The 22072-nt window shown below is 41.3% G+C and overlaps 1 protein-coding gene across 1 annotated transcript in view; it reads left to right on the top strand.

Annotated features, from left to right (window-relative positions):
• Alk (ALK receptor tyrosine kinase) overlaps window positions 1–22072 on the top strand; it is a 715373-nt gene that overhangs the window by 175599 nt on the left and 517702 nt on the right. The window contains exon 2 of the mRNA XM_063230372.1: window positions 21192–21308. Coding sequence (XP_063086442.1) covers window positions 21192–21308 — 117 coding nt within the window. The remainder of the gene's footprint in view (window positions 1–21191; window positions 21309–22072) is intronic.

Here is a 22072-nt window from a genome sequence, read left to right on the forward strand (position 1 = left end):
TGGATTTCATTTATTATTAGCAACCATCCTTGTGTGTTCTGATTAAGGTTCCATTTTCAGTTGCATGAAAATTTAAGAAGGCTTCACATTTCTGGGTAGGGAAATGTTTCTGGTGTTTCTACCATGCTTTACTTTTGAGGCTACTCTTTAATTGATTCAGAGAGGATAAACGTCTCTGCCCCAGTAGTCCTTGTTTGCAGCTTCAGGGCTTCATTTAACATACTTTTCCCACACTGAAAAGTCCTAAGATCTGCATACTTGAAACATGCCTCAGAAGTCTCTTGGCTTTAAACATCTGCTAAGCTCTCTAAATATGAGCAGGTATTGATTCATGAGCTGTGTTATCACCACCCATAGAGTGACAATAAGGCAATAGTTGACTGCCTACATGATAAAATTTGCCCAGTGGGCTCATAAACTAAATTACACCATCCAGACGTGAATGTAGAAGGCTATTTTATGATACGAAGTAATGATACACACAATATGAACATGATTTTTCTGAAAAGAGAGCATGCAAATTTGTAATATGCCATTTATTTTTCATCAAAATTCACCCGCTCACTCTCTTCCCATAGACATGACTCTAACCTCCACGAGGGGCCAGGCCACTTTGGTGTCACTCTTGGTATAATTAGGTGTAGTTTGGTATAATTAGGTACAGTAGCTGGCTAGCAGTGCAGGCCTAGAGCAAGTGCTCAGGAGAGCCTTTCTTGAACACATGAATAATTATAATACAAAATGAGCTTTTCCCTGACCTGGTGCACAGTAACAACTACTGCCAAAGGCCTCTTTTTGTCTTCCAGTTCCTAGTGATCTCCCACTTTTCAGTTCATCCTGCACTGGCTTCTGTGTTTCAAGCCCCTTGTCAGTCAAACCACACTTAACATGTTTGCTCCTGTCTGCTCTTGTGCCTGTCTTTCTCCCATGTACCAAAGTTCATTACACTCCTGTGATCTTTCTGCTGTTTCTTGGTTTAACCCCAGGGCTGACCATTTTCTACTCATCACACAAACATAATACATTGCGCTAGGGAACCATCCCAGGGTAGTTCCTAGTGGTAGATCGTAGGAAAGGATTATGTAAGAGAAAACAGACACTGGGATGCAAAGGAGATTAGAGGCAATATTCCCACTAGACTGTCCTTTCCTGGGCGAGACATGTCCACAGCAGATGTCTCTGCCACCTGCTTATTGTGCTGTGGACTCCCTGGCTTGTCAGTTCTTTTCATAATATAAGAACCCAATGCAGTGTTATCAATGTGTTTTGCCCACCGTGGAGCCCAGGGAGTCACTGCTGCCTATAGTCTGGAGATTTCACTTCTAGTTGTATAAGTTAAGATTGGAATTAACATCTTTTTACCTGCTGTGCGGCTTCGCTAGCTATATAGAGCTTGGGGCAGTCAGGCATTCAGACTCTGTTTGTTTTTTACTTGAAATGTAAAATCAACACCAACTGTGATGTCCAAAAACACATTCTGCAGTTCCATATAGGATATTTTAAAACTTGTTTTTCAAAATTAATTCACACTCATCAAAGCATAATGAAAAACGCAAATACTGAGTCACCCATAATTATCCCATGCAAAGATATTGTCTGGGTTACTTCTTTCTCATTGCTGGGACAAATACCTGATACCCCAAATTAAGAAAAATTTATTTTGCTCACAGTTTGTGAAGGTTTCCGTCCATAATCAGGTGATTCCAAGGCAAAGTGGCATGGCTGAAGGGCAACTGTTCATGGTGGCTGGATGAGTAGAAGACAGCAAAAAAAAAAAGGCCAAAAATGGGCAAAAGGGAGGAGCAAACCTCTTTTCCCACCCTTGTATTGTGTATGCAGGCTACCTACCCTAGGGCGGGTGTAGCACTCACCTTGCCAATCCCAGCAGTAGACAATAAACCAATCACAAACTCTAGATTCAACCACCCCTTGTGACCCCACAAGGTTTGGGGACATCCAGACACAAACCATAACAAATACCTACTCCTAACATTTTGATGTACAAGATAGGATCAAAAGAGAGAGAGTGAATATTTAAATGTAAAGCAGTTACAGTAAAAAACACAGTGTCATTAATCCTCCTCAAAATGCTGTCCTGACTTGGAACACACTTATCATTTTTGCCACTTTCTGAAGGAGTTCATGAGGTTGTTTTCCATGATTGTCATTAGTTGTGCTGCCTCAGTGACCTGAATCAATTCAAACATTCATCTTTCATGGTCATTTTGACTTTAGGGACGAGCCAAAATTTACATGGTGCCAGATCCAGTGCATATGGAGGGTGAAGACAGTGCACGTTTCTTATCAGCCTGCCTTTCTGGTGGATGGCACTCAACAACAATATTCAGTGTGCTTTTTTATCAAATCTTATAAAGATCTGGATAAGGACTTCTGAAACTCCTTCACAAAGTGGCAAGAATCTTTGTGCACATTCCTAATAGTTTCTCTGGGTTGTTTTTAGAATCCAAATTAGCAATTCAATTGATTAAAAATACTTTAAGACTTGATACATAAACAGTTGATACTTTGGGAACATTAATGAATATTAAAATTTCCTCCTATTTATGGCTTAATTTCAAATCTTCAAATCTGTTTTCTGTGGTTTCTATTGATAAAAATTAACAAGCATCTCTTCTATGTCTGACCATTTACTTAAAAAAATTAACACAATCAGACCACTGTTGTGCAAATATTTGCCAAATGTTAGCACTACATAAGGATACTAAGAGATACTAAGGTAAGGGAAATAAAAGTTCAACAATATGTCAGCCTCATTTAATGTCATCCTCTTTTATTTACTTAGTACAAGGCACAGTGTTTCATTAACAAACAATTTGACGGATTTTTTTGTTAAACTTGTTCCTTGCTTTTATTTCTTTATGCACTCAAATATATCACGTTGTCAAATTTTAAAATACACTGTCAGAATGGAAATAAGGGTGATTTGGCAGAGGTATGACTTAACATTTTTCCACCCTGAATTTTAAAAAAAAATGGCCCATGTTTATTTTAGTAAATTAGAAAAATTCAGAGAAGTATTAAGAAGAAAATAAATGACTCATAACTAGACCATTCAAAGGCAATTACTGTTAATTGTTGTATTTCCTTCCAGGCATTTTCTTTGTGTATTATTCACAATGCTGAGATCATACTGGATGAGCAATTTTCTAACATACATAAACATTTCCTTATGTTATCAAAAACTCTTTGAAAACATTATCTCTAATGGCTCCATAATATTCCATCATGGAATTAAATATATAGACTTTGATAGTTAATAGTGAAGGCTTTGCATAGACTCTAGTTTTAACATTGCTATGGTTAGCCAGTGACTCAGTTTCCCTATATGTAAAATATATATGAGATTAAATATATTGGCTATGAAGGGTTCTGTAAGGAGTATATGTGATAATTAAAGTGAAGCTTAATTGTGAGTATGGCACATAATGAACGTGCAAGGAAAGTTATTATTATTGCTACCATTATTATTGTCTTAGTCATTTTACCTATTGCTAGATTTTAAGTTGCTTCTGAGAAATGTTTACTATAGTAAACAAGGCGAGATTGTCACCCACACACTTTTACAACTTCAGAATATTAGGAGAGAATCAGAGTCTTAAATATGAACAATCTTAGTACCGGATGTATTGCTAACAGTAATCTATCATTACCCATAGTGCAGTGCAGTGTTGTTATTCTAAACAGGGAAGCAGTTACATCCCAACCAGAATCACCTGAGTCCTTCTTACCTTTTCTCTCATCCTTTCCCTTATCCAGCCCCATCTTCCCACCCTCAGGTAGCAGGAAAGAATCAGAATTTCCTAAGCCTTTAGAACTCCTGAACCACTCAATTTCTTCATAACCAAAATGAGGACATCAATACTTCTTTCATAGGATTGTTGTGATACAATGATTTCCATGTATAGGAATTCGTATTTGACAAGCACTCATGATTAGTCATAATTAATTATTATGAAAAATAAAATTGAGCTGGGGATATAGCTCTGTGGAACAAGCCCTTGTCTAGCTAGTGTGAGGTTGTGAGTTTGATCCCTGATGCCAAATAAATAAAAATAAAATTCAACTTTTAATGTATACTCTTACCAGCAATTCATACAATTGTCTCTCATTGCCCCTTAGCATTATTAAACATAACTGTTTTAAAATATTTTAAAACATTTTATTTACATTAATTTAAATTATTAAAAATTAATTAAAATCAAGAGATTATTAAATATTTTCTAATTCAGTAAGTGAAAATAGCATTTTCATATTTTAATATACTTTTCCTTACTACCATTAGAGATGAACTTTTGTCAAATACTTGTTACTTATGTGTGTGTGTGTGTGTGTGTGTGTGTGTAAGAAACAGTGAGAAAGAGATCTGGATCTATTTAGGTTATGGAGATCTTTGCTTTGTTTTACTTTTGGGGATGGAGAGGCAACCTTTTTGCTATTTAAGGTATTAGATCCTGTGTTGCTGAATTTCTTTTACCATCTTATAGTCAGTGTATGTTTCTGAGGGTTTCTGTGCCATCTGATCAATTATAGACTTTAGAATTCTGCAAGAGAACATTGTTAAACTTAGAAATCTGTGGTCCTTGAAGTCTATCATTTCATTCTCGATTTTTAAAAATCGGAAAACACTAGCTAACTTATCTCTGGAAAAACTTGAAGTCTCTAGGATAGCTCCGACCTCCCAGGAGATGGAAACTGCCTGCCACAGCTTTTTCTGCACTTGTATGAAGGTAATGAATACAAAAAGCAGAGATTAGTGAGTATTGGGCACCCAGTTAGAATGAGGCTGAGCCCTGGATGCACTGTTGTTTCTCGCCTGTCCCCCGGCTTGCTCTCCATTTCCTCTAATTGACTCCCCACTTAATTTTCCAACTCTGAGTTCTCAGCTTGGTAGCCTGACTTATGCTTTACTTATTCCCAGCATAATGGTCTACTTGACATTTGCCAGCCTTTCTGTGTATCATAACCAGTTTAAGTTAGGCACTGTTGGCCCCTCTGATATTGGCTAATTGTATGTTGAAGCTGCAGGTCACAGGTTTAGCGGGGCCAAGCCTCACAACTACCATTTTTCTGAGATACCCCCTAAACTCCTCCAGTCACTACCTGGACATCCCTGGTCATCCCCTTGGGTATGTCTGGACCTCAGATTGTCGTCTACTGCCTACAGAGGACAGATTTCCCTCAAAGAGAGCTCACAACTCTTCCCTGAGCTTTTGGAATACAGATCACTTAATAGCTAGGTCCAAAGTTTGCCCAACATTTTCTTTGTTGATTATAATGATAATAAATCATTTTTATGAAACAGATAACATTTACTGAACATTTACTGTATGCTGGGCATTATGCTAAGTGGTTCATATGTACTCTTACATGTTTTCAAGCAAGCGTATCTTTTGGTTCTGTTATTGTTTCTGTGTCACAAATGAGGAAAGCACAGCTCAGAGAAGTTAAATAGTTTGTTGGAGGTCACACAGATATTGGTAGGTGGTAGACTGTGAGGTGAGTTCAATCTGGGCTCCAGAACAAACATGGTGCCATCAGGGATTCCCTTTTCTCTTAATCTAGTGTACAGCCCCTTTTATAAATCTTACATCCTGTGCCACTGATTTCTATAAACAGTGACAGGCCAAAGCTGGCAGAAGCCCGTATGGCCATTTCCTTCTCTTGGGGGTGAGATGAGGCATTATCTTCCCTAATCTTGCTGTAATTCCTGTGGCTTCCGCTGCATGAGCTGGCTTCCTCTCCAGTGGCAGAGTGAGAGCCTCACTAGTCAGTTATATGGCCTTCTCGCTGGTGTCAGGCTCTGTTATTTGCTCTGCACATACATTTCCTCCTCCTCCCTAAGTCCTTTCCCACCCTTCATGGCAGGCCACTTCCCATTCTAGTGCTGCTCTGTTCGTTTATATTCACTGAATTTACACACTTTTTGGAAGGTCAGGAGCTCAATGCCTTTGTTTTTAGGGTTTTCCTGTCTTAGTCTGTCCTGTCTACTACAAAAAAATTACTGCATGCTGTTAGCTTATAAACACAAAAACTTATTCTTTACAGAGGCTATTAAGTCCAAAATCAAGATATTGAAGGATTCAGTGTCTAGGAAATGCCTTAATTCTTATGTGGTAGCTTCTCATCATGTTCTTAGACAGGGGAAGGTGTGAGAAGTCTTTTGGGCACAAGTAATCATAAGAACTTTTTAAAAGGATGCAAAGAACATGCATGGAAACACTAACAAATGCCCACATATGGACTCAGGTTTCAATATATGAGGGGCGTGGTGTAAACATTCAGTACACACCACTCTGTAACAATCAGTACCTCATACATAATAGCCCTTCCTTGAGTCTTTCCACCCTAAGGATGAGTGAAACCTGTCACATGTGTAATTGGACCTATTTTCACAGGAACACTATACCAATCTCCATGTGTGGAGTGTGAGAAAGCCAGCACTAGAACTTCTGTAGCATCCACCAACAGTCATTGCATTCCCTGCCTGTATCAGAGTCTAGAACCTCAATGTAGCGGGGACAGTAGCTTTGTATCTCTTTTATATTCTGACTACAGCAACTTCTCTGCAATCGCAGTTTTAACTGTCATAGATTTTACTATTTGCAAGTGAATACAAATTACATGATACATAATAAATTGTCATTCTGCTGAGACAAGAATTTAAAAATGTCACACTACTAGGCTGGGTGTGGTTGTGAGACGCTTAGACGGCAAGTGATGAGTTGTTTTCTGCCTATTGTGCTAATACATTTTATGAAAATAACGATGTTCTACAATCATAGTCATGAGTGTGGGAGTGACAGATGCATCCTGTGCAAATACGCTGCTATGTGCCGGTTCTGCGTCAGGGTGGAGCCTCCCACTTCTGCGTATGAGCTAGTAGAGGGAAAATGACTTTGCAAATCACGGACAGAACCTTTCTAGAACATGAGAGTGCTTTTCATGCACAATGTTAGACAATGAAAGTAGTACTCTACAATAAGCCTATGTTTCATTAACCTGCACCAAATATGTTTGTTGTTTAGTCCTGACTCCTTCTCATGGAGAGGATTGATACTGTACTGATAAAATGGAAATTTAGGGTTTGCATTTAGAGATGCAGATAAGTTTCAAAGAAAAAGCCTAGTTTCCCACTCAGAACTTTAATATTATAGAGACTCTACCTAAGTGTGACCTACTCATATGTAATATAATCTTTTATTTAGTAGGCTGGAAAGTTCAGTTTATTTTATCCCTGATGCCAGCAGCCATTATGTCTTGGTGTTGGCCAGAATCTCCAATGACAGCAAGACTCAGAAAGTCTGAAAGAGACAGAGTGCTACTTGCAGAAAAAGAGGCCATTATCTTGGAAGCTACTTCTGGTGTCATTGCTGAAAGCAGTTTTTCAGTTTATGCACAAACCTTAGAAGGCTCCTTCTGCTACCATGATTCAAAGGGGAAAAGAGGGGAGCCAAGAAATTTTGGTCAGCGAAGGTCATCCATCATGAGGAGACTGTAATCCTGGTAAGACTTCTGATAAGATGCTTCTATATGAGAAATGAGGCTATGTGTAGCCGTTAGCTCAGTCATTTATAATCATTACTTTTTGATCATTCAGTAACCATCTTGTGAAATTATTTTCTGAATTTCCAAAGTTGAAAAAAAAGAGTCACATTTTTTCCCTTTACTTTGGCGAAATCTTTTGGCAGTTATAAAAGTCACATGGGAATTTTCTCAAGCTCCATCAGACCTAAGTTCATGACCCTCACTCACCCGTGTCACCTGATTTGTGTGAGTGAACAGTGTCGGACACATCTGCTCTTTTCTGCTCTTTTCTCAACTCTGTCCACAGAATAAGCCCAAAGAATCTTCTGTAGCAAACACCTCTATTGATTTTTGGAGATGTTCCCAGGGAAAGGTGCAGGATCATGGTGTACTCAGAATGTGGTCACATGTGTTGATTCAGAGCTTCCTTCTCCAGTGCTAAGGTAATGCATGTGCTCCGTCTGGGCAGCAAGAAAGCAGACACCGAACCATTGAGTCCCTCAGCACTCTGGGAGTCTCAGTTACACCAGAAGTGGCTAACATCCAGTGCCCTCTAACTGTGGGTGACCTCTCATTTTATTTCAGTGAGGCATACAAATGTTTACCATTTTATGTGTATATGTGATTGGAAAGTACTGGGATTAAGTGGTTAGTGCTCTGTGTTCACTTTCTTCCTCTGTAAGCTGGAATTTTTTTCTTATAAAATCTTTATGAGGCTCAGATGTTTGAATGGAGGGGCTTCAAGACCTTCCATGTATTTGTGGGGTGTGTCACTGGCCACAGAGATAGGACTGTGCCTCTAGCTTAACCTCCCTCTGAGATGCAGTTTCACCTTTCTGTCCCCTCCAAGTTATAAAACCAGTGTACTGTGCCTACTATCTAGAGACCAGCACCAACATTTGCATTCTGTATGGTCTTTGCTCCTTAGGACTTCTGCAAGTCACCTATCAGAGAAGAAGATGCTTATTCCACTGCGTATCAAGTACACCACTCAGTATCTGCCTTCTTCTGGTCTAACTGCCTTCCCATCCCAGCTATCTTCCAGGTCTACCCAAACCTGCCCTTCCTGAAGAAAGCTTTGCTCTTAACAAGCCTGTTATTAATGGTAGATTCTTGGGCTTGTAATTAGATGTCCCCCCAAAGCCTCATGGGCTCATAGGCAGGGATTTTGGGAGTGGCTTTTGGGTGTGTGATACTGGATTGTAGATTGATAACTACATTAGTCCACTGATTGATTTAGCATAGTTCTGGGTGTGAATAATTGGGAAGGTCTGCCTTGGGTATGAGTAGTGCCAACCAATAGACTTGTAGCCTGAATGGAATAAAAAGGGTAAGGAAAGCTTATTGGTTCCTGCTTGCTCTTCCGTGGACTGTTCTCTGCTATGCCCTTCTGCCAACCTGTCCTGCCTTGGAGTCAGCCAACTATGGACTGAAACCTCTGTAAACTGCGACCTAAAATCAATCTTTCCTCCTTTAATTTATGGGTGCTAGGTATTTTGTTCCAGCAACAAGAAAGTAACTCAAATAAAGGTCTTTGCCCAAGGCCAAGCATAACTCAGTCATGGTTTTCGTGTTCATAACCAGGGTGTGAGCTGGCTGGTATCAATTCCCTAGATGATTCCAAAGATAAAGAGACCCCACAGGTAGTGAGAACTTTTTCCTGCCCTTCTTCTGATGTGCTTCCCAGCCAAATACTGTGTAAATAGGTGCAAATCAAGTCACAAACAATGTGGCACACAATGCTAACACTGATTTCTCTATATGATAAAAGTATGAGTAATATTTATTTTCCTTTTTAGACATTCCTGATTTTATGCATATTTTCTATAGTGAAGCTGAACGTATGGTTTAAATTATATTGCTTAAGGAGGTACTCAAGATGTGCCGCATGGAGCAAATAGCAGCTCTGACATTTCTTCACACTTGCTGCCTCCAAATTACTGCCTCAACTTTCAGAGCCAGGCCATTTGGAGGGGTGGAAGCCAGAAAGAAGGGAGGAGGGCGGGAATGTGGGCTGTAGAATTTCCTCTTTTGACAGTGCGAGAAGCTCATTCCAGGGTGTTCATCTGTACAGTCGCAGCAGCAGAACATTCATGTTTTCCCCAGGGTATTTTATGGCCCTTTTACAGCGCTACTGTGAATAACTTTCTCTCGGTAACCTCAAAATAGTGAAAAATGTCTCTTCCTTTGTCTCTGCTCTGCCTTGTTTTAGCTCCAGTTGTTAATATTGGTCTCTGTTTCACCATCTAGTCCTTCATCCTCTTCTGTTCACTTTTTCCTTGTCCCCTTCTTTGCCTCACTTCGCCTAATCTTTAAAGCAAAATAAACTCGGGGTGGTGGGTAGCACACAGCAAGCGTTGGTTCTTTCTTTTTCTCTTTCCCTGACCTCAGAGCATTGTATAAAGCAGCATTTTAAAGTTTTAAAGAACAAAAATACACGTTTCCCATTTCTTTCTTCTACTACTTTTTTTCCTACCTTCGATGGCTGGTTGAAGCAGAAATTAGAGAAATTGATAAAATTTCTTACTGCTTTGCTAAAGAGATGACCTTCGGTGATGCCTTGTCCTTTGCTGTGTTTTAGATTCCTTGCATATGTGACGGGAAGACATAAATAAATATTCTTTAAAGTCCTTCCCAACTCTGTGACATTGTCAGGCATTGACTAGTGGAGCACAAATCTGGGCTTGCTGATATGACTTAGCCAGCAGCTAAAGCAATTCTAGGGACCGTGTCAGCCCTTCGCTTTGCGAGGATAATTCTGATTATAGACAAGAAGGAAAGGTAGACTTCCAGACCTTTTCCTGGGGAAAGCACAGCCCATAGGCTGTTACCAGAGAACAAGAAGAGTGACTGAAAAGAAGGATCAGTCATGCTAAGTGGCAGAGCCATTCTAGGCAACAGTTTAGGTCCCTTTCCTCGTTAACTTAGAAGGATCTGTCATTTTCACTGAGGAGAATACTGCGGCATCTATGATATGAGTGACCTTTTTTTCCTGTGTTTTATTTGTTGCCCCTCATTTCAAGGACAATAAATGCTATCTTCAAAGAATTCTGTACCATACAGTAGCATTGTGGTCAGTCCATGCATCGGGGTTCTGGCCTCTCTTAGGATGGAGTCAGGAGCAGGTGTTCTGATCTGAGAGAGATTCCTGCTCAAATTGGCCCCTGCCCTCCCTGGCTTCCTACCCTATCCAATTCCCTTTAACTATTTAACTCTTTAATTTACTGTAGGGTCTCAATGCATTAATTTCTCTTGGTTCCTCCCTTAGCCTTTGTGGTAGAGTCAGATACCTCCTGTAGTATATTTTTGTAGGACCACAGGTCACTAACAAACGACTTCAAAGACCGGAATAGTCATCAGGACTTTCCATACTGTAAGCTCCTTAGTCACAAGAGGGTGGTGTTTGACTCTGCTGTGATGCATCCCGACCGCTGAGGAAGAGCTCAATACAAAGAGAATGTTCAGGAAATACTCCTTGAGTGAATTCATCTTAGCTCCAGGATCTTGGACACCTTGCCTAGGTTGCACGGATTTCTATTTCCTCACTGATGAATGGAAATAGTACTCATTCAGAAAAAGGTAGGATTTGTGTTGGATAGTGGTTGTAAAGCACCAAACAGGGGCCTGGCACAAATGCAGAAGGAGTTTAGCATGAGCCTCGTATAGGCACACACCAAGTATTGATTCTTTTTTTTCCTGACCCCAGAGCATTGTATAATGCAACAATTTAAAGCTTTAGAGAGCAAAAATACATGTTTCCCTACTTTTCCTCTCCTGTTTTCTTTACTATCTCTTATAGTTGGTTGAGGCAGAAAATGGAGAAATAGATTAAAATTTCTGATTTTTTGCCGATGAGATGATCTTTGCCAATGCATTGTTCTTTCTTGGGTTTTGGCTTCACTGTGTATGAGATGGGGAGACACAGATAAAGTCTTTACAGCCCTTCCTCACTCTGCCACTCTGAAGCTCTGCGTAGGGTCCAGGATAATGTTGGCCATGGTCGCTCACAGTGCTAGATGGATGGAAACAAAAAGATGATAAAGTGTCAGAATAGGGCAAAGCAACTTAGGCTGGGGTACTGTCTGTTTTAGTATGAGCTGAATTTATTCTAGTAATGTTTTAAAATGCATCATCGTGACAATGTCCCTTAGTAACTGCACAAGGATATTTGGTGTACCTTTGTTCAAAAGAGCCTGAGGGCTTAACATATACTGTCTCATTAATTCTCTGAGCGTCTATAAAGTTGGATGGGAAAGCATGAAGAGTTCTGTTTTATATGCAGAGAAATAAAGCTTCCACTAGGTTAAACAGTTTACCCAAGGTCATACAATAACATCGGTTTTCCCAAGAACCCAGGTCTTTATCTAACACACCAGCCTGAAAGACCACTGTGCTCCCAGCGTCTGGAGATGGGTTCGGCCAGGTGAGAGGTCTGGGCTAAATAATGTGGCATTTAGAATTGTTATCTCTTGGAGGATAGGCCTGAAATGAGAGAGGTGGCAAGTGGCTCATAAAGGACTGAGAAATCTGGAAGTCAGCAGAAAGTATTTCTTCCATCTTCCTCCCTTCACGGTAAGAATCCTTCCGCTGGACCAGCCAAGGCCTTATCTCAAGGGCTCAGAATATCAGCCCGATGGCAGTTGCCATGGAAACACTGCTGGCTGAGCTCGAGGCCCTGGAAAGTCAGCCGTGTGGACTGAAGGTGTGTGTTCTTGGATCAACTTCCTGGTTGACCTGAAGGGATCTGAGTTTGCAGTTAACAGAATGCTATAAGCATCTGTGACCTGATTTAGTCTCTTTCTGCTGTGTTTGATTCAATGTTCTTGCTCTCCAGGGAAGTCAGCACCATCTCCGCCACTGTGTTACAGTGGCGTGCCTACCCTGTCCACATATCCAAGGACTAGGTTGTATATTCTGCCCCAGTGTCCACTGGCTGTGTGTCCTTCGATAAGGAAGTTGTACTTTCTGAGCCTCAATCTCTTCTGTAGTTTGTTAACTAAAAGGCTCATTGTGAGGATCACAAGAGGGAATGGCTCTAAATGGCTAAGGGAGCCCCAAGTCCTGGTGAATGTGTGACTCTTCCATGTCGGAGCTCCCATCTTCTTGTAAAAGTCAGACGTGCCCTCCCCAGGGTGCTTGCTGCGTGACCAGGGTGGTCACTATGGGAACTGTCGCTTCCTAACTTGAAACATCAGGCCAAAAGAAGAGCCAGTTGTTCTCAGATCATTTATAACCTCTTGTCCAACGTGCCCAGAGATTGCTGGGCCCTCAGTGAGTGATTACCCTACAAGGACTCCCTTGCTCCAAAAGAAAAAGCTCTTTTGTTGGTGGACTTGATTTTTCAGGCTACCCTGTCTTTGTGTCACTTTCAGTACATTAATTATTTAATGCCTAGCAAGCTCTCTGAGATCATAAGATGAAAGGCCCAGTGGCAGTTCAAAGTCTTTCTTTTCATTATTATTCTAGTCAACATGTTTTTGGGGGAAAAATAGGGTTGAGATTACAGCGGAGTAAATTTCATAAAGAACAGTGTGTCAGCAAGCCAGGGAAATGGACCCAGAACAGACAGGCATGTTACCCTGCTCGTGGAAGCACTCAGGCTTTGCAAGGACAGAGTGGGGTGTGTGTCAGCAGTCAGGCCCTACTGAAAGCCAGTGAATCTGTGCTGGTTAGCGAGTGGAGGGTAAGTGACCAATGCAGTTGGAGCAGGGATTCAGGGGAAGAAAAGAAACTGCAGGATTCACGGGCAAGTCAGGAACAGCTTGCTTGGGGCCATGAGACCATGTCTAGTTGGGTCAAAAGGTAGTGCCTTGAGACTGTCCAAGGAAAGACTAATTTTGAAGGAGAACATTATATGTCACATTGTCTTCATTAGCTGACTTCCCATGAATTGTCAATCACTAGTGGCCTGCATAGAGATGGTATCTCAGTTTATGTTGTGGTTCTCTGCCACTTGTCTGGCCTTGCTCCCAAACATGAGCAGCCATTCCTACATGAAACCAAGAAGAAGCTTCCATGAAAGTTTTCCCTAGTGCTTTATAAACCTGTGACAAGGAAAATAAGTAATAAAAAAAAATAAACATTTGACCTGAAACTTGAAATTTGTAATGAAATTATATGCTGTTATAATCCATTGTCAAGAATTGCCAATATAGTAATTAGTATACTAATATAATCCATTGTTAGCAATTACCAATATAGCATAAGCAACATGTTTGATGAGTGACCCACAAGCCACTGTCCAAAGAGGCTTTAAGCCCAGAGTGGTTAAGGAGAAAGAGGACCCAGTTCAGGTTTTGTCTGGCACAGCCTAAATCCTAGTGCAAATGATTTGATACAGAACCAGCTCAGAGAAGACGGGGACCTTGGGGAGGAGGAATTTGGGTTGGTCCTTAAAGAAAAGGTAGAATTTAGGAAAACAGAGACAGGAAGAATATTCTAAGCAGAGATCAGCTTAACTTTGGAGACTAACATGTAATGGAGACCCTCGAACGTGAAAGAATTCGGAATGGGAGATAACGGCTGAAAAAATAGTGAACAGCGTATCAGGGCTTCAGATTTTACATGCTGTAGGCATTTCTAGGGTAACTTCTGCACAATTCCCTTTGCGGCGTGTCTCTAGGATAACTTCCAAGGAAGCAGTTCCCCCAAGGGAAGGGATTGTGCCTTTGTATCACCCCAAGGATGCCCGCTGAAGGAGTGGCTACTCTCATTGGCTTACAGAAGTCCCTTACCTCAGCATGAACTCAGCAGTGCAGCACAGGACCTTTTAGGACTGGGGACAGGGCAAGAAATATGTTCAAACTGTGACTCTGGTGCAAGAGAATATGATAGAAGAATAATTTTTGCTTTAAGACGTGAGCTACCAAAAAAGAGCACGAACATGCTTTGATGAGGGGGGAGTGGGGCTTAGAAAAAGATGAGATGGAGAGGGGTTGGGAAATGTCATTCAGATGCTACTCCTGACACTAACAGCTCTGCTCTGAATGAGCCAGCTGGAAGGAATGTGAAAGCGAATTATGGAAAACCAAGTATATATGAGGGTATCTTAGCAAACAGCCAGTTCAACACCTCACTTTTCTAGCTCAGGAAAGGTGTGGGAGGTCTGTGTCCCCAGGACAAAGCATGCATCTGCTAAGTCTTGCTTTTCTTTTTTTCCTTTGAAATCAGGCATCTTGTTTTTTAGACTAAGTTAACTGCCTGCTGCAACCCCAGCATTCCTGTTACTGTAAACTCACCGAGAATGTTCTTTTGGTGAACAGGTGTGGGATTAGCTTGGAAGTGCTCACACCATTCCCCTTAAGCTTCCGGTCCCACTAGGAATCCTGCCCTGTGACCCTTGCTGGGCTGTGCTTGGTTACTGCTGTTCGGCATCTGGACAGCTATTTATTTGGCCACTTTGAGCTTTGCTTTGTATGACATGAAATCATTGTAAAACAATGCATTATTAAGTGTGCTTTCAAATGGAGGGGGCAACTAACACACTTCAGTGATTGTATTGTCCGAAGGAAAATAAGTAAGTAAAATGTGTACAAGGGAATGTAGGTGGAGCTCCAAGGAGTATGTAGGATAGACACGTTTGCTATATCTCACTGATGTAGGTTTGTAAAAGATGCTCAATAGTGAACCCAGAATGTAAGTACCATCACGTTTCCATTGCTCTTTATTACTAACACAGACACAAGTACGATTTATTCACTACCTTATGTGCATATTGACTTAACAGTAAATAGGCACACAGCGATACATGTGAAAAATAAAACTAGGAAATGGGTCCTTTGCCCTTGGTTAAAACTTGGGTAGATGGTAGGCAGTTGGCACGGGCAGTAGTTAATTAGTGAATAACTGAGAAGTAGCTCTTGGGGAGCACTTTAGATCCCAGAAATCTTATTGGTCCTGGTATATGAAAGAGATCAAGACTCCTTTACACTTTGGGTTCTAAAATAAAGATAGGCCAGGGATTTAGCTCAGCAAGCTAAGCACCTGGAAAGCACTAGGTCCTGATTTTGAGGTCCCAGTACCAAAAAAGAAAAAAAGAAGCATAAAATTTTTAGACTATTATGACTTATTTAAGAATATATTATGTACATACATTCCCAGGAGTTTTTAAGAGTATACATTACTTATCATGATTTTCAGAAAATTGAGATATTTCAGAGTATGTGATTGGCTTGAAATTAAAGAATTAATAAATGGCAGTGTTATTTTCTCCAGGATTCTGATTTCATTTGTTTTTGTAAAATATTTATTAAGGGCTACTGTGTGCCAGACATAGGTAATAACTACTGCAGGAAGTACAAAATAAGCAAATAAATATACATAATATCATTTTTTGTACCGGGGATTGAACTCACCACCTCACACTTGCCAGGTAGGCACTTATGCCACTGAGCTAAACCCCTGGCCCCTACATAATATCTTTACCTAAGAAGTACTATAATGCAGGCGAGTGAATAGATTACAGTTTACTATGAGTGCTATTTCTGTAGGATGATCAGGGAAATTCCTTCTGAGAAAGTAGCCTATGGGCAGAGTCTTGGAGAGAGGGAAGGAGTGACCACACCCCTGTGAGGTGACTGTACTTTCTCAGCTGTGAGAACTGTCAGTGCAAATGTCCTGAGGTGGCAGTGAAAAGTAGCAAAGAGGCTTATGAGATTGAGTTCTGTGAACAAGGGGAAAATGCTAGGAAATAAAGTCAGAGAGAGCCGGGGACCAGACCATGTAGGGCATTTGAGGGTGCGACCATAGGAAGAAATTTGAAAACTATTTCAAGGCCAGTTTGTCAGTCTAGCTAATGCACGGAGGACAGACTGAAGGGAAACCAGCTGTAGTCCAGGTGATAAATCATAGGAGCAAGGATACGAAGGGATACAATTCAAGCAGGGCTGTCAAAATCTGCTGATGAATTGATGTGGAGTATGAGAAAAAGAGAAGGCAAGGATTTCTTCTTGGTTTTTAGCCCAAGTAAACAGGGGAATATTGGAATTGATTTCTGAAGTGTGGTTTGTGTGAAGGGTAGTCACGTATTTGACTTTGCCACGTTGTGTCTGAGATGCTTATCAGGCAGTGAAAGAGATTTTTGAACTGGCAGTTAGATATGTATTATGATATTCAGGGGATAGTTTCAGCCTGTAGACAGAAACTTAGTAGCACTAGTATATCGATGGCATTTAAAGCTATGAAACTAGATGAGATCACTTTGGGAGTGAGTTCAGAGAGAGGAAAAAAGCCCCATTTTTCAAACTTAATACTTGTCAAATAACAAAACAAAGATCTTGTACAGTTATTTAAAAGAAAAAAGGTTGGGTTTATTTACATGTCAGACAAGGAAGATTTCACTGAGTAGTCTCTAAGGAAAAAGAGTCAAAGTTCTAAAAACTTACAGAGTTACGTGGTAATCTGGCTAATTCAGAACTGAATGAGAACATAGATTGGTGTAAACTTGGTTAGAACAAGCCCCAGGCTTGGCTTGTCAGCAGAGAATCTTCAGTTTGGTGCAGTAAAGGTCTGGTGTCCAGGGGTCACTTGAACTTCACGGTCCTTGATCAGCATCAGTTTGCTGGAATCACCAGGAAGAAATCCAATATTCATCCACGAATCTTCCTAGGCAAGTGCTATTTGAGAGTGGAGAATTTTCCTTTTGCCCAGTCGGGAAAGTGAGTTTCTAGTAAAGAAGAGGCAAGAGGACCTACAGATGAGGCAGGAGGCAGCGCAGGGCTGTGTGGAAACCAGCACAGGAGGCATCCGAGAAGCAGGGTGGTCCCTGAGTGTCGGATGCTGCAAGCAGGGTTACTAAGATCAGAACGGAAACTCGCTTGTTGTATCTGTGTTCTAGGACCACCCGTGACCTTGTCCTGGAATTGGGGGCAATCTTGATTTTATTGTGCTTTTAAAATGCTAATTTTTTATTAGCACGTGGTGTCGGTGCATAACGATTACATCCCTTGCGGAGAATTGGCACATGTTACATAACCCATCTTAATTCTGTTTTCTTCTCCTTGTTCACCCTTTTTTGCCCTCTCTCTATCACTTGGTCTCCTTCCCCTTTGTAACAGATCTCTCTGTTATTTATCTTGTACTTTGTTCTCGAGTTTGTATTTTAGGCTTCTCAGGTAAGAGGAACCATGCAGTATTTAAGTCTGTGTGTCTGATTTATGTTGCCTAACATGATCTCAAGGCGCATCCACTTCCCTACAGATGACTCAAGTTCACGCTTCTTTATGGCAGAGAAATATTCCATGTGCACCATATCACAGTCCTTTACTCATTCATCTGTTGATGGATAGATAGGACACTTCCAATGTTTAGCTGTTACAACTGTGCTGCTATAGATATGGGTGTGCGTGCATCACCATAATACAACAACTTTAGTTCTTTCAAGAAGGTATCCAGAAGGAGAATAGCTGGGTTGTGTGGAATTTCTGTGTTTAGTTATTTGGGAACTATCCATACCGATTTCTATAGTCATGTGTTACATCTATAACAGTGTGGAAGGGTTCCTTTTTTCTATCAGCCTCTCTAGAATTTGTTATTATTTGATTTCTTGATAATAGCCATTCTTACTGGAGTAAGATGGAATCTCGGTATTGCTTTAATTTGCATTTCTTGAATGGCTAGAACGTTAAACATTGTTTCAGATATTTATGGCTGATTTGTATATCTTCTCCTGAGAAGTGTCTGTCCATTCCAGTTGCCCATTTTATGACTAATCTTTTACTTTCTATATATCCTAGATGTTAGTCCTCTGCCTAGGGTTCAAATTATATCACAAAGCCTACAGTGATTGAAAACAGCATGGTACTGGCACCAAAGCAGACATGTGGGTCAGTGGTGGTGAGCCTGTAGCATGTGTGTTCCAGAGGGCACATGGAGCCCTCTTTGTCAGCACAGGAGCCAAGTTGACCCAGAAGCCAAGCATCAGATAACAGCTATTTTTTGAAACTAAAACCTCCAAATTCAAGTGTAGTTGCTGTGTTTGGCACTTTGCAATACGTAAGTGATTTGGGGTGGGCAGTCTGGGCTCTCGGTCTTGAAAAGGCTCACCGTCCCTGGAATAAAGGCTATATAAACAACTCCTGGCAGCTCAACTCTCTGATCTTTGACAAAGGAGCCAGAATCATGTATTGGAGGCTCATGAAATCACCAGAATGACAGTCCAAGTCTTGCCAGGAGCCAGTGAATAATGCCTTCAGTCCAGGTACGTTCCGTTAGGCCATGATTAGCATGCACCTCATTTGGGCACCTGAAAACCCCTACTCTTATCCCAGACTTCCTACCTTTCATTTTTTCAAGGGCTCAAGTGGGCCCAAGATTCATTCCACTCGAGACAGTTGTGCCTCATGAATCCGTGTGGCTGAGGCCCGTTTCACTCTGGCTCTTCCTGTTTTCAGAGTGGAGCTACATCTGTTAAATGGGTGGCTTCTACATCTGTTAAATAGCATGGTTTCTCTCTGTGGTGGAAAACTCCCTTCTCACCACAGCGAAGATGGGGTGGGACAAGGACTGTCCAGGGAACTCACCACCTCACCACCTGGCACTTGTGCGATGCAGAAGTCATTTTCTGTGATATCTGTATCAGAACGTTGGCTAGCACCCACTTCAGTCCCAAACGTGTCCAGTCCTGGCAGACAACTTCATTCACGTAGGCTGTGCTTTTCCTGATCTTTAACTTTTTAGATAAAGAGACCCAATCTTTTGGTTGATCCTCCCATTCGTTCCTCCAGCCTCACCTAACTTTTTAATCTCTACTCTCGCTGGGGACTCTTTGATCCCATAATTCTGGAACTTTCTACCAAGGTAGGATAAAGCTTTCTGCTTTTGATCCTGTATTTGTTTGCATTTTGGTGGACCATAAATTGCTTTAAAATACATCTGGAGGGACCCACAGTGATATCCATATCTCCTTGTCAGTTTATGACTACCCTTACAGGTCTTTTTAAAATGCATTCAGATATTTTTTCCCCTCTGGATGTGTTACCTGGTCCTCATCCTAGTAAAAACTCATCTTCCATTTTGTGCCCACCCATGGAGTCATTTGTACTTCCTGAAACCCAGCCCCATTGACTTGATTCTTCATATCTAGGAAGAAGGAACTGCTATTTTCAAGCATAATGGTTAAGAAAAGTGACATCAGTTGGAAACAGGGAAATATAGCTCGATCTTAGTCTTCCTGTTGCTTTAATATTAGTGAAATTTTGAGCTAAACTATGACTCAGACAGAGATATGTCAGTTTTTATTTACCCGAGAATCATTGTAGAGGTGTGGTTGCCAGCCTTTACCATTGCCCAGGATAGGGGCTGGCAAGCCTTATAGAGTAACAAGGATCACCTGGCACTCACTTGCAGAGGTCCGTTTTAGGCAGTGGAAGGAGCGAAAGCTTTTCTGTCTGTGGATTCTCTCTTTGATCTGCCTGTTCCTGGTTTTCTGGGCTCAGTCAAACTATCTCATGTCATTAAGCCCCAGTTCCCTCAGCTGCAAAATGAGGACAATAACAGTATTTATTATAAGAAGTAAATGGAATAACACATTTAAAGTACTTAGCAGAGTGTCGGTTCCATATATGCATAATACACATTAAACCGTTCTTAAAGTCTGGTGCACTGAGCCCTCCCCAGGAAATCTTACACAGTCCTGGGTTCACATCTTTGCACCCGTTGTTCACCTATAAAAAGAGTTGATGTAGGAATGAAATGAGATGGCTTCTCTGCAGCTCCCCAGCATAGCTCCTGAGCCCTTTCAATGCATTTTCCTCTGAGCTATTTTATAAAAATGCTGCAGGAAGGTGTATCTGACTCCGCCTAATTCCATCCTGATCTCTGCAAGTCGGATGTCAAAATCTCTTTTCTAGGTACCCAGAAGTCAGCATTTCCAGTTCAGATCAATGGAAAGCAGTTTTTCTCTTTCAAGAATTCTCATTCTGCTCCAATTACAGGGGCATATAGTCCTGTGGTCAGCTTTACCAAAGAGCAGCCCTTACGGAAACAGTGGAGTGGTCCGGCAATGAAAGGCTGCACGGGCACCCACGTAGAGATTTTCCTACACCGCAGAGGTGGAGTTGATGCTCAAAAGAAGCTGCAGGCAGAGTTGGAGCTTGCTGGTACCACAGCGGCTGCCGAAGAAACTGGGAGCCAGAAAGCCGGGAAAATGCTTCTGCTGCTTTTTCTTTTTGTCTTCTTCCTCTTCTTCACAACGTCATTCTAAGAGGCTACTGTTGGAATGACAAATAAGCCTACTTGTATTAGAACATAGCCTGTTGGTACTAGGCAGACCTGGGCTCAGTTTGGATTCTATCATTGACCCTGCGAGTCTCAGATCTTGCAGTTGTAAAGTGAGATGACAGTTTCCATCTTTACAGGATCACTGTGACTAGCAAGTGGCATTAGGGGCGTTAGTGAAAGTGGTTAGGTGCAGACCCAACTCTAGTTCCTCCCTTCTCTCCTCCTCTCACTGTATTTTGTGGCATGTCTACCTGCTACACAGAACTGATGCTAAAATCCCAGCCCTCGTTCCCTCATCTTTCCCGTGAATGTCATGGAAACCCCTCAAGAACTATTTTTATGACTGATACTGTGTGACAGCTGTAAGACCCATTCTTACTTAGCAGGTGGATCAGTATTGTCTCTCTCTCTGTTTCTTTAATGTCCAGGTCGTAGTACCTTGGAGCCTCCAACAAACACGCCTACTCCTCCTGATTATTTTTTGTGGAATCTGACCTGGATCATGAAAGATTCCTTCCCTTTCCTGTCTCATCGCAGCCGATATGGTAAGTATATTTTTAGTAGTTATTTGTGATGCATTGTCACTAGCTTGTAATTAAGGAAGTGAGAAGCTTCAGTTGATGACTCATGGATCTGCAAGGATCTTTCAGACCCCTAGATGAAAAGAAATTTTTCTGTGTCCTTTGGCTCCCAGTGACACCCAACCCCGCCAGGCCATTCCAGTTGTGTTCTATGTACTAAACTAAGCCAAAGGCTCTGTGGTTGTTAACTCCCATCCCTCCAGCACATAATAATACTGGAAGTGTTTTATTAATTATTAGATGCTCTGCTTATTTGCCTTGTAATTGTAGCTTTCTGAATACAAAGTTTTAACTCAGTATTTCTAAAGTTCTTTATCTCCTAAGAAGGCATTGTCATAAATTATGGGGACTGCAGGTGTTCCAGGGCCCCTCCAAGGATTCTCTCACATTTGAGTGGCATCTCAAAGTTTTTCAAGCATGTTTTGTGATAAAATTTCAACTCATTTGATCGTGCAACAGCCTCAGAAATAGAGAACAGATCTGTTACTTGTTAGTCCCGTTCTAAAAGTCACACCTACATCCTCCACCAGCTTTGCTCTAATCTCCTGTCTTCATTTTCCCCTGAGAGGCAGATATCCCCTAAGTCTTTATGAGGTGCTGAAGGAGGAGAGAGAGCTAGAAGGGGCTTCAAACTACAAGGGGCTACGGACCCTACCTAATGGCGATTATGTGCCCTCCAGCTAATTTGGGGTACTGTGGCTCACTGGTTGGACTGAAGGAAGAAAAAC

The sequence above is a fragment of the Cavia porcellus genome, unplaced genomic scaffold (genome assembly GCF_034190915.1).
Source record: "Cavia porcellus strain 051 isolate PalLab524CR breed Dunkin Hartley unplaced genomic scaffold, mCavPor4.1 scaffold_1, whole genome shotgun sequence".
Taxonomy (NCBI): domain Eukaryota; kingdom Metazoa; phylum Chordata; class Mammalia; order Rodentia; family Caviidae; genus Cavia; species Cavia porcellus.